The 13,382-nt window shown below is 38.4% G+C and overlaps 1 protein-coding gene across 5 annotated transcripts in view; it reads left to right on the top strand.

Annotated features, from left to right (window-relative positions):
- Window positions 1-13,382, top strand: part of DPY19L1 (dpy-19 like C-mannosyltransferase 1) — a 92,348-nt gene that overhangs the window by 64,888 nt on the left and 14,078 nt on the right. For all 5 annotated transcript variants that reach the window (XM_073899055.1, XM_073899056.1, XM_073899053.1 and 2 more), the window contains 3 exons: window positions 4,111-4,212; window positions 9,007-9,078; window positions 11,791-11,840. In XM_073899055.1, coding sequence (XP_073755156.1) covers window positions 4,111-4,212; window positions 9,007-9,078; window positions 11,791-11,840 — 224 coding nt within the window. The remainder of the gene's footprint in view (window positions 1-4,110; window positions 4,213-9,006; window positions 9,079-11,790; window positions 11,841-13,382) is intronic.

Genomic DNA, 13,382 nt, shown 5'->3' with positions numbered 1-13,382 from the left:
AACCAGTTAAGGTATTGATTTGGGTTAAAGTGATGTCATTTCTGTCACAGCCTGATGTTGTAGCAGGAGCAAACAAATTAGAAGTAATTGAATTGCAACCTCAGTATTTCTAGAAATCTGTAACACTGATCAAGGACATCAGCTCACAGATTCTGAATTGTGACATTGGTCAAAGGAAGAGACTGGCAAAACCACACAGCCTTTATGAAGCATTTCCGCTCATCCTTCTCAATTAAGATCAATAGACACTTCTCTGTTCTTTAGGAACCACGTGAACAATTTCTCAGTACATCCTGACTTCCCATCCCTGCTCCTATCAACACTCTTCTTGGTAGAAGTCTGAGGTTGTTTACCAGGGAAGCTTAGTCAGTACTCAGGGACACACAGTTTACTGGGGGCTGGTAACATAGGCACCTTCTGCCTGACACTTATCAAAATTTCAGACTCCCAGAAGGAATGTGGGTGCTCCACAGAACCCAGAGTGTTTTAGGTACAGGGAGCCACTACTCATTCTCACTTGGAGTGGTAGGAGCCATCGGAAATCTAAGTTCCCTGATGCCAGCCAAGCACCAGCTTTGCAGGTGGATTTTTCAAGGATAGCATCAGACCCGCTACTAACTCTCGTCTTAACATCAAGTTTGCCCCATCTTTTCCTCTCTTCCACGCCTTCTTGGGTCTTCCGTGAATCTGCGTACCACCACCCAGCCAGTCATAGGTTTGCGGAGAGTCTGGGCTCCGGGATCCCTCAGCCCATGTGTGCAGCTTTCCAGGCTACCAGGGATGGGAGAATTGATGTACCCCCTTGTTGGTTTTCCCGTTTCCAGAATCTCTGTAAAGTTTCTAGCTAGTCTGCCAGTCTGCTGTTCACTGCAGGAATAATGCAGTATTAGGCTGGCAGAGCATTTCCTGCTGTTTGATACTTTTATTAACAGTGTCTCTGAGCAGAGATTTATTTCGCTCCCTGCCCCCAAGCAAGTTGGCACCCTCCTGTAGCAAAGGTTCTGCTTTTCATGGCCAGCCACACCCTGGTGGAACTCTTGGGCCTACCGCCCTGGAGCAGTGGCGGTGCTGCTGATGGTGGATGGGGGCAGCCCAGGCACCCGTGCCACAGACACCCACTATTTCCATTCAGAATCCATCAGCTTTTGTAGGGGTGAGTGCTTCTCCATTTGTTTTCTTTTTGGTGAATTTCTAAAACGTGATATGGTTGTTTTTGACAGTTTTGTCCAATTTTATAGGTGTCATTGGGGAGGGAATTTGTCAGTTTCCTCCTCCGCCATTGGGAAGTCCCCATTTTCATTGATTCTTGAGTGTTGATCCAGCCTTGTATTTCTTGGACAACTTCACTTGCTCACAATGTATTATTCTTTCTATATATTGTTGGATTTGGTGGTTAATATTTTTAAGAATTTTTATCTATATTTATAAGGGATATTAGTCTCTCGTTTTATTTTCTTAAAATGTTTTTGACTGGCTTTGGTTTCAAGGTAATGCTAGCTTCCTAAAATCCTTGGGAAGTGTTCAATCTCCTATTTCTTTTTTTAAAAATTAATTTATTTGTTTTAGAGAGAGAACACGCGTGTGTGTGTGTGTGTGTGTGTGTGTGTGCGTGCGCGGGGCAAGGGAGGGACAGAAGGAGAGAACCTCAAGGAGGCTCCCCACTGAGTGTGGAGTGGGATGTGGGGCTCCATCTCATGACCCTGAGATCATGACCTGAGCTAAAATCAAGAGTGAAGCCGTCAGGGCCTGGAGTTTTGTGAGAGAATTTTCTGCTACAAATCCACTTTCTTTAGGAAGTTATTGGTGGTTTATGTCTTTGGAGGAAACTTAACCCATTTCATATATGTCATCAAATGAATCACGTTTTTTAAAAAAAATTATTGTAGGATTCAGTTAGTGAAAATTCCTATTAAAATTTTTGCATGTATGTGAAATGGTCTTTTATGTTCTTTTATTTATTTTCCTTGTTTGGATTCAGAATCAATATTGTGTTAGTCTCCTATCAAGAGCTGTTTTTTGTTTTTTGTGTGTGTGTGTGTGCTGTTTTTCCTGCTTTCTATTTACTATATTAATATTTTCAAAGTACCATCCTTTTTTGAGTCCTCTGGTTTTGCTGAGTTTCTCTTTTTCACCAAATTGTGTCATCCTTGTTTCTTATGTCTTTGTGCTTGTTATGCTCGAGGGAAAGTGCTTGGCTCTTTTGTTTTCAACCTCTTTTATTTTCCGATAAATGCATTTAAAGCTGTAAATTTCCCTACTAGTAATACTTTTTTCTGTGTCTTACAAATTAACTATTTTGAGATTTTCTTTGTAGTCTGAAGGTTATTAAGTTTTATGTTTTTTAGTTTCTAGCCAAAAAGATTTTTAAAGCCATTTCTAGTCATTTTACAATTTTATTGCATTTATGATTAGAAAAAAAAATAATTTGTATTACATCAGTTCTTTGAAATGTATTGTTGTATGGTCTGTGAACATTTAAAAAATATTTTACTTATGGTCAAAAGTAACATGTATTCTCTCATGAAGTTTATATTTTCCACGAGCATATTAATAATATTCAGGTGTTATGTTAACATCTGTCTGCTCTTTCTATTTTAGAGGGAAATATTTAACATTTCCAGTGACCACGGTCAACTTACCTATTTCTTCCTACGGTTTTTTCGGCTCTCTATATACTTTGAATCCATACTGTGATCTACAGATATGTTCATGATACATATGACCTTGCTTTGCCTTTCATTTCATTAGTGTATCGTATCATTTGTTGTCTCTTTTCATATATTTTTTTGCTTGAATTTAGTTTTGTGAGATGTTACAATTGCAAACCTAGATTTCTTTGGTTCAGTTTATCTTATTTTGTTGTCCTCTTCTATTTTCAACCTTTCTACATACTTTTGTTTTAAACATGTCTCTTGTGGACAATATAAATTTGAATTTTTTCCCTGAAACCCAGTTTGAGTGTCTGTCCTTTAATTTGCGAATTTAAGGTCTTTACATATATGGCAGTTACCATTATATTGGGACTTATTTCTTCCATTTTGTTTGAGAGTTTCCATCTATTTTACTTGCTTTTTTAGATTTTTTTCTCCTTTTCATTGGATTGTTTTCTTATGCTATTTAAGGCACTGTATATTCTCCCTTTTGATTTCTTAAACTTATCAGCATACACTTCTTCCCCAACAAAGTAAAGTATTTTGGAATTCTTCAGCACATTCCCACCACCCCTTAGTTCCTACTCTCCCTGAGCCCCCCTGCTTTGTATACGTATCATTTAGGATTTTAGCTATGGTTTGTTTTATATAATTTCCCTCTTTTTGTTTGGTTCTTGCTTTTTTACACAATAATGAATTAAAAATTTGGCAAATGCTTTCTCATTTGTTAACTGCAAATGCTCCCACCTTCCTCACATGGCTTTTTGTTGGAAGTAGATGGAGATGATGTGAGAGCACTTGCTAGCATGTAAAGAATTACGCAGATAATTGATCATCATTCAAAGGTGGATTTTATTCCAAGGCCTGCCCATTTTCTACTTATTTCAGTCTTTTTTTTTTTTTTTTTTTTTAAGTGGGCTCCATGCTTAGCATGGAGCCCAATTTGGGGCTTGAGTTTACAACCCTGAGGTTGACCTGAGCTGAGATCAACAGTCAGATATTTAATCGATTGAGTCATCCAGGCATCCCTCAACCCCCTTTTCAGAAATCGATATTAATGTTTTCTTTTCTTTCACTCCATTGCACTTTGTCCCTTAGGATTGACAGATGTCTGTGTGTGTTACCAAGCCTGCCCCTCCTGGTAGGCTCGGGAAAAGGAGATGTTGTATAGTGTATTTTGTCAGGCTTAGCACACTGAGCAGGGAAAACCCACGGATAAAAAGCCTTCGGTGTGTTGATGACGGATCGTGGAAGGCGGGTGTTGCTGGAGCTGTCATTTGCCAGCAAGAGAAGGAGGAACCATGAGGTTGCAGCGCTTTAACAGAAGCAAGCCTGGCATGGGGGAACAGCGAGCTCTGCGACAACGTAGTGAAAGCTATTTTTAGATACTATTAAGATTGAAGTGCGCTACTACAATGTGTGGCGTAATCTAATGGTACCTCACTTTCTTCCTTCCTAGGCTCATATTGGCAACCTATTAACATCAAAATTCTTCAGTTACAAGGATTTTGATACTTTATTGTATACCTGCGCAGCGGAGTTTGACTTTATGGAAAAGGAGGTAAGATACAATTTCTAGTTTTCCTTCCTCAAGTTTTGGTCTATTCATTTTTCATAAAGGGCGCTCCTGTTATCTCAGACTCTCCTCTGTGCTGTTACCTCAGTGGGAAGGAAAGGAAAGTGATGGTTTGGAGGAGGACATTCCTACTTCCGTTAGTATGGCATCCTGAAATGTCTGGTCTTTTCTCATTTTGATAATTTAGAAGCATGCATTCAGACTAGCGATAGTGTTTCGGATGAGTAAACACAGAGGCACTTCAAGTCGCCTTGTCTTTTTTCCAAAATTCCAAGTCTTTTCAGGGATGGCATTAATTCGGTGCCGCTCCCAAGCGCTCACATTTCCATTCACTCAGTGGTTGTTGATTTGAATAATCTCATTGCTTTGAAATATCATTGAGTACAAGTGTTTCATTCCAACAATGTTTTTCTTTCTAAAACTATATTCAGATGTTTAAAAAGAAACCAGAGAGTAGTGTGGGGAGTTGTGAGGTGGAAGTCTGCAGTACTACTTGATGTTCTCGGACAGGCGCCTCTCATTTGATTTTCTGTCATGGCTTACTAGTTCCTAGTGGTGTGCTGCAAAAAGATGTTGTGAGGACCGAATGAGATATGTAGGGGAGTACTCTGATATTTTAATGATATTTTGTATAAAACATTATTGTGCAGCAATCAGTGAGCTGGTTTGGTTCAACAAGCATGTGTATATGTATGTGTGTCTTTTTTAACACCACCCATGTGGCCCCAATTTACTATTCTATTTTATTATCTGTGAAACAGTTTCCTTCAAAGCTATATGTGTGTATGTCTCACACTGGTCAACGATACCCTGTTTCCCCCTTGATCCCCACCGGGTGGTTCCCTCTGTGTCCTGAGTTAAAACCAGGGGATGATAGTGTACCACACTGCAAACTCTTATCAACCAGACATTCTGAATTGAGCATGTCCTGCAGATGTACTGTTTACTCTAGTGACCTGTCAGTCTTCATTCCCAGGTTCTGGCAAATTTTGACACATAGTGACTAATAAATAGTGTATGAATGATAGTGTTGAGCCCACTGAAAGAAACTAAGGAAGTGTGTCTTCCAAGACATTCAAATGCATGTTCATAGAAGATCAAGACTCCTTCAAGCAAGTGGTAAAGGAAATAGAAGGTAAACATCGGCAGACCATTAGGATATGGCAGAAGTCCTTTGACATTATTGAGGATATTCATGCCACTATAACCTGAGAGTATGCACCATCAGTTAGATGATAGAGGAAATTTACTGAAGCATAGCATGACTTTAGTTAATTTGAAGAAGATAGCAAAGCTGTTTGCAGTCTGCTATTTCACATCTCCCTAGGTAGCTTCACAGGGCCTGTGCTGTAGAGAGAGTATGGTGCCAGTTCAGAGAAGGCATCCATTGTATGATACAGCCATACACTGGGGAAAACGGAACAGTTTAACATGATATTATACTGATATGGAAAGACATGTATAATGGGATGAACAAAATGGTATGACTTTATTTACCTATAGTTAACACACATAGAATAAGGTGTAAGAGAGCAAAATTTTAACAGTGGTTTTTGGCTGGAGAGATAATAATTAACTTTTTTTGCAATTTGCATCTTCAAAATTTTCTGCAATAATAATATTTCAATTGTATTCTGCTTTAAAGTAAAGTAAAAACAATGAGGGGGATCTTTCCTTTCTAGATATGGAAATGGTTAGCAACACTATTTAAAGTACAGGGATACTAAGACAGGAACACTTTTATGGCCAAAAATAGACAATGCTTGGATGGATCCATGTGTATGTACTTAACTATGTTTATGTGTATTTACTTAATATGAAATGAAGAGAGAAGCACAGATAAATAGTTAAAAAATGCATTATTTCATAAATATTATTTGAAATAATGGGATTTGGGGTTAGGAGTCAGGTTAAAGCCTTGTGTCACATTATGCAATAAACTTCAATTCAGTCAATTAATGTGTCAAAATTAAATGAAGCCTGAAAAATAAATTTGAGAGACATTTCAATGAGTATTAGCTTCATTTTTTAATAAGCATAATCGCAGTGCAAAGCACATAGGATGATTAATAGATTTGACTGCGTGTAACTTAAAACATCTGTACATTAAATATTATAAAAATTAAAAAGCAAATGACTAACTGGGATGACTCTTGCTATAAATATAACAAATGAAACTAGGGATTAATGTAGCGAGTGTAGGAGATTGTCCAAATCAGTAAAAAATTACCGAGGACTCTTACCCTTCTCCACCACCAAAAATACATCCCCACTCCCACACACACATGTAGAAATGGGGGAAGGATATGAACAGACAACCCATTGGGGAGGAAATGCTGATAACGGATTAACATGTGAAACTGGTTGTTGTCTTTATTTTTTCTGCATTTTTAGTTTTTACCATGAGCATATATAACTTTTATGCTTCGAATAAAACCAAACATTCGTAGAAAAAGAACTTGTAATTCTAATAGTACACACGCATATACACACACGCATACCCCTCTCCCTGTGTGGTTTGTTTCATTTGCATTTGTCCTTGTGCATACACTCTCTCTGATGGATCTTTTGGAATTGAGGAAATTGTATAATTTTGTTCCCTTTATATTAATACTTTTATATATTAAGTCGAGTCCCTTCTGTTGGTTTCCTGCTGAGAGTTATACTGATTTTAATCACTTCTTGTCCCTCCACTACTTCCCCCCATTTCTAATTTAGTGTAATACTATAATCCGTGACATTATTTTACTTCGCGTATACTCTGACCCCACTGTAGGAGTCCCATTGCACGTTCAGCGTCTGCACACGTAACCACTCATGCTGTTCTGTCCCCTTTATGCCCTCGTCCTTGTCGCAGTTCTGTAGGTTGGTGTTTTTAATGCTGCATGTTCTGGGATTGAAGCCTCTCCTGCCATTTCTTGATTGGGTGAAGCTTGCTCTGCAGTGGATTCCTCAGGAAGGGCCATAGGAGCCATAATCCCTGAGTTTTACATGTTAAAATATTTTATCAGTGGCTTTTATACAGGAAGGTCTGGCTAGATGCAGAATCTTCGGCTCAAGGGGTTTTCCTTGACTGTCTTAAATAAATTACCCCACCATCTTCCAGCCTAAGTGTTACTGTCAAAGTTTGATGCTAATCTGATTTTTTCTTTTTATGAGAAATATTAAAAAACACCTTTTTTTTTTTTTAAAGATTTTACTTATTTATTTGACAGAGAGAGACACAGCGAGAGAGGGAACACAAGCAGGGGGAGCGGGAGAGGGAGAAGCAGGCTTCCCGCAGAGCAGGGAGCCCGATGCGGGGCTCGATCCCAGGACTCTGGGATCATGACCTGAGCCGAACGCAGACGCTTGATGACTGAGCCACCCAGGCGCCCCTAAAAAATACTTTCAAAACAAAGTTTTGGAGGGGCACCTGGGTGGCTCAGTGGTTAAGCGACTGCCTTCGGTTCAGGTCATGATCCCAGGGTCCTGGAATGGAGCCCCATATCGGGCTCTCCCTGCTCAGCAGGGAGCCTGCCTCTCCCTCTCCCTCTGCCCCTTCCCCTGCTTGTTCTCTCTCTCTCTCTCTCTCTCTCTGTCAAATAAATAAATAAAATCTTAAAAACAAAAACAAGGTTTTGGAATATAATTTTAAAATTGTTTGAATTCTTTGTTAAATTTTGTTAAATACTTTAAGACACATTGCCTTTTTAAGGTAAACCCTATATCTCACAACTTTTCTTACATTTATTGTTAGTTGTTATTAGCAAATATCTAAATTTTTGAAAATAAAATACTTTTGGTTGTATGATTTTTGATTAGGTTAAGACAATTGCAAATTTACAAAATAGAAATAAATGTATTTTAAAAGATTAAGTACTGTGCAAATGTTTATAAGGTAAATAGTAAAATAAAAACAAAAAATCTCCTTTTAATGGGACTTCTAACTGTGAAGTATGCATTTGGGGTTAATAAATTATCAAAATTACTTTTCTAATACAGAATAACAAGCAAGAAAAGTGGGCTAATTAGAGGGAAAGTCAGAAAATACTCCTTATATTTTGTAGGATTAAAATGTACCAGTGTTTTTTTAATATGGTTAAAGCTAGATTTTTCTTGATAAACATATTTGGGAAAGTGTACATTATTTAACTCAATAATACAAGATTATTTTTATGAGGGTAAATGTTGGTGGTAAGCAAATCAATTGCAACTGAGAAATTTCAAGCCTAGAGTTGTTTAAGACTATGACTTCAAATGATTGAGAAATATGTAAGATTGCAATGTGTAGGGGTTTGTTATTAAATGTTTCTGTGGTTCTTATTAAGAAAAGGTAAAAATGTTTTTGTTTCTTTTGTAAACATTCGTCATTATTTTGTGTGTGTGTGTGTGTGTGTCTCTTGGGATGATGGTTAAGATTTTTATCCCCCACCAAATGTACAGGAAAAGCTCATGCCATTTAAAGGAGTTCTGCTGACCTTAGGCGAATATTAAGTTGAGTTCTCTAGTTAGAAAAGTAGTGTGCAAAGAGGGAACAATAATCTTTCCAGTCCCAGTCACATTTTATACTTACAAGTGTTTGGGGACTGTGTTTATTTGTTTTCAACTCAACATTTTGGGGAAGTTTGTTTCTATGGAAATGCATCTTCATTTTTATGATGGGAGTGAGTGGGTATATTGGATGGACCCTAGATGGGTGAAGGCTCTGTTTACACTTCTTAAAATTCATTTTGTTCATTATTTAAAATGAAATTTTGTCTGAAAATCATATTTTCAAAACATCTCTTTGAATTTCAGACTCCACTGAGGTATACAAAGACATTGTTGCTTCCAGTCGTTCTGGTTGTGTTTATTGCAATCGTTAAAAAGGTAGGTCTGTCAGATGAGATCGGGCACGTTCAGGGTGGTATGACCGTAGAGAAAAATGAAGGGGGGGAAATCGGAGGGAGAGATGAACCCTGAGAGACTATGGACTCTGAGAAACAAACTGAGGGTTTTAGACGGGAAGGGGGTGGGGGGATGGGTTAGCCTGGTGATGGGTATTAAGGAGGGCACGTACTGCATGGAGCACTGGGTGTTATACGGAAACAATGAATCGTGGATCACTACATCAAAAACTAACGATGTATTGTATGGTGACTAACATAATAAAATAAAATTTAAGAAAAGGTAGGTCTGTCACTTAAGAGCTCTTTCTTTTTTTTTTTTTAATTAATTTAGAGAGTGGCCTAGAGGGAGGGGCAGAGGGAGAGAGAGAGAGAATCTCAAGCGGACTCCCACTGAGTGCAGAGCTGGATGCAGGGCTCGATTTCATGACCCTGAGGTCATGACCTGAGCCAAAACCAAAATGCTCAACCGACTGAGCCATCCAGGTGCCCTTTAAGAGCTCTTTTTTTTTTTAAATTTAATTTTATTATGTTATGTTAATTGCCATACATTACATCATTAGTTCTTGATGTAGTGTTCCATGATTCATTGTTTGCGTATAACACCCAGTGCTCCACGCAGAACGTGCCCTCTTTAATACCCATCACCAGGCTAACCCATCCCCCCACCCCCCTCCCCCCTAGAACCCTCAGTTTGTTTCTCAGAGTCCATGTCTCTCATGGTTTGTCTCCCCCTCCGATTTCCCCCCCTTCATTTCCCCTTCCTACTATCTTTAAGAGCTCTTTCTTATAATAAAGCACTTTCTCGTTTCTACCTAGTAGTTAAGTATATTAAGTTACATGTTAATCTGACACAATGTTTTATATAGATTTGTTGAAACATATTCTGTATTTTCTTACTCCTAGCCCTTGGTGAACATTTACAAGCCTTAAAAAAATTCTACTATCTGCCAGCATAAAATAGACCTAGGAAAAGGCTCGGGTTTTGGTAGTCATGTATTTTTGAAAGACATGATCAAAGAGACCATATTGACCCAGATACAGTTATTTTTGTCTTTGTAAACTATTACTGACTGACTTTTAGCTTTATGTAATATTTCACTAAAATATTTAATATATGCCATTCTAAGTCATCTGTGCGTTGCTCACAAACTCCTGGATCGAGTTTATTGTTATTGATCAAAAAAATAGACTATTGATAATGTATTACCAACATCGATAAAATTGTTAGACTCCCAACTTGGCATTGATAATGAAATTCTAAGCCCAGATTTAAATCAGGTCAGGGAAGTTCCAGTCTTTAGCAAAGAGCAGGTATGATATTCTCTTTTTTCTTTTAACAGTTGGTGAATTCTGTAACTGCAAGTGTTTTAAGAGAATGAATAAAGATTAATCTATAATCAAAAACCAGATGATAGACCCTAAAGGTTTTCTGATTTGTAGTTAGTAATTTCGGTGTTAACACAGTGTTATATATTTGTAGAATATTCTGTACTGTAATTATTGTTCACATTATATATTTGTACTCTCCCTGAACATATCACATGTGTTATTGCACCTGCTTATTTGACAGCCCTATAGGGGATATTATTATCTCCATCTTGACAGATGCAGCTTTAGAAGATCAGAGAGGTTGTTGCCAGCCTCACATCATGTCCATTAAAAAGCAAGGGAATAGCAAGAATCAAACTCGGCACCTTTCCCCCCTTATTGGGTGTTGTGTCGTGTTCAGCTTTGTAGTCCCACAAGCTTTTCAAATCTAATGAGTTTTAGTCAGTCAGTTTCTGCTCTGTGCCAGACTCTGTGCTTCCTTTGCCTTTTGCATACTTTATGTGGGTGTGCACCCAGTAGGTAATCAAAGAATACCAACGTTGGCAATTCAGAATGCATTAAAAAGACAGCAACCTGGATGGCTAGAGATGATGAAAACAATTACATCAGGTTAAAAAAGCTGAGATGTTTGATTTAAAGAAGGAGGATTCAGAGGGAGAATGGATAACTATTTTCAAATATTTAAAAGCCTGCCACTTGGAAATAAGATTACACTCATTTTGGCTCCTTAGAATCATGGCCAATTCTAGGGGGAAGGATTTTTGACCAGAATTGATCTAGACTGACTAGGAAAGTGTTACAGACTCAAGCAGCAGTTGGGTGGTTCTTCTAAGAGCTGGATGAAAGCCTGTCAGCAGTATTATAGAGGACACCCACACTGGGGATAGGATTCAGATCAGATGACCTTCCAATTGCTGCTAAATATGCACACTTAGTGTTTGGTTAGTTGTACTTATCAGTCTCTGAGTTCTTTGTCCAGGTATGTCTATATATGATTAAGGAACGGCATTGCCAACAACCTTGGCACGGTGGAATTCTGAATATGAATTGGAAGCCAGAAAGAAGGTCAGGTTTCAGGGCTTAGCAATGCCTCCTGGTTGTTGTCCACCTTCTGGGAGATCATTTAATCCATCTGAGCCTGTTGCTCATTTACAAAATGAGGATAATACAATCTACAGTACAGGGCTGTTGGGTATTAGATATGGTCAAGTACTGTATAAATGGAAGAGTATCGTGTTATAATTATTTCCTGAGTTATCTCTTATATTTTTAAGTAGAAGTTTGAAAGTTTAGAAGATACTTTAGTTGAAATTTTGTTTTTCCCAACACAGCTCTTCTAAAGTGTTAAAAAATCTATTTGCAGATTATTAGTGACATGTGGGGTGTCTTAACTAAACAACAGGCACATATAAGGTAAATATGCTATTAATCATTTTGTTACATTATTAAGTAGATATTTACGATGTATTTTTATAGTTCATGTTGCACTCAACATTTGATAACTGGTGTTTTCATTCCTCTTTGCTGTTCTCATTATTCCCTATCTGTGCAGAGCTCAGAACATCACTTATTCATACTTCAAATTCCATCCATACACTCCTACGGTAGGCCTACACATAATCTATATGTGAAGGACACAGCTTTGTGCTTCAGTTTAGCAGGGAAAATAAATTATTCTGTTGATGGTTTTAGGACCAATGGACTGTCTTTTGAGAGAAGAGCAGGAAAATATAAAACTGATTCCATACTTCATGTTTTACACAAACTAAATTTCAGATGGAGCAAAGATTTAAATGTAGGGAAAAAATAAAACCCCAGTATTAACCAAGAGATTATTTTTAGAATTTTAGCTTTAGAGAGGCCTTGTTAAGTATGACATAAAACCTGTAAGCTAGAAGGAAAGATTGAAAAGGCTGACCAGATAAATATTTTGGTTTGATAAGATACTGTGAACGTTGTTCAAAGAAAAAGACAAATTGGGGAAAATATTCCCAATATACGACAAAGGACTAATGACTGGCATACATAAACAACTTCTACAAATTAATAGGAAAAATGCTAAAACCCCATTAGAAAAATGAGTGAAGGACACAAAGAGGCAACTGAGAGAAAAATAAATTCTCATTTTTCTCTTTTCTGCTACACTCATGTCCCATGGACCTGCCTTCTGCTCTTTAACCAGGGCGGCTTGTTTCCTGCCTCTGCAGTTTTGCCCTGGTTGTGCCCTCCGCTCCCCACAGCCTGGCTCTGCATGTGGCCCACTCCTTTAATTCTTGTTTAAACATCACCTCCTTCAAGAAGGCTTTCCTGACGATCACTTCTGAGCAGATTCCTTGTCTCCTTGCTTGTTATTCCCCATTATCTCATGCTTTATCTTCTCTCTCAGCATTTATCACCCTTTATACTTGAACACTGGTGCGCTGCCTGTCTCCTGTGGCACCACTATTCTCCCCCACCTCTCTCTTCTCTAGTCTTGCTGTCTTTGGAGTTAGCCCATTAAGGACCTTCCTGCTATGGGTCTCTGTACGGTCTTTCTGCCTGAGGGATGCTCAACCTCAAACTCTCCACTCCTTCAGGCCTTGCTCACATGTCACTCAGTTGGTGACCACATGGATTGACATACACCTTCCCGGTCACCCAGCATTCCTGGCACCTTTTGCCCTGCTTCCTTTCTCTCCACAGTACTTACCGCCATGTGTCTTTTGCTCATTTGCTTTTTGTTTTGTCCCTTGACTTATATGTAAGCTCTGTGAGGGCAAAGGTATTTTCCTGTCTTATTTCCTGCTGTATCTGCAGTGTTATTAGTGCTCAATGAAATTGACGATGAGTGGGTTTGTACCCTGTAGTCCCGAGGGGTTCATTTTGGTAGGGCGAGACAGATGGTAATCAAGAAACCAGTGAATGAACACCTTTGAGGAGATAAAACAGGGAAATGGAGATGGAGTGATTATGGAG

The sequence above is a fragment of the Callorhinus ursinus genome, unplaced genomic scaffold (genome assembly GCF_003265705.2).
Source record: "Callorhinus ursinus isolate GAN/ISIS: 27379988/994484 unplaced genomic scaffold, GSC_fseal_2.0 scaffold12, whole genome shotgun sequence".
Taxonomy (NCBI): Eukaryota; Metazoa; Chordata; class Mammalia; order Carnivora; family Otariidae; genus Callorhinus; species Callorhinus ursinus.
Note: the sequence above shows the minus strand (reverse complement) of the source record. Positions and strands in the feature narration are given on the sequence as shown.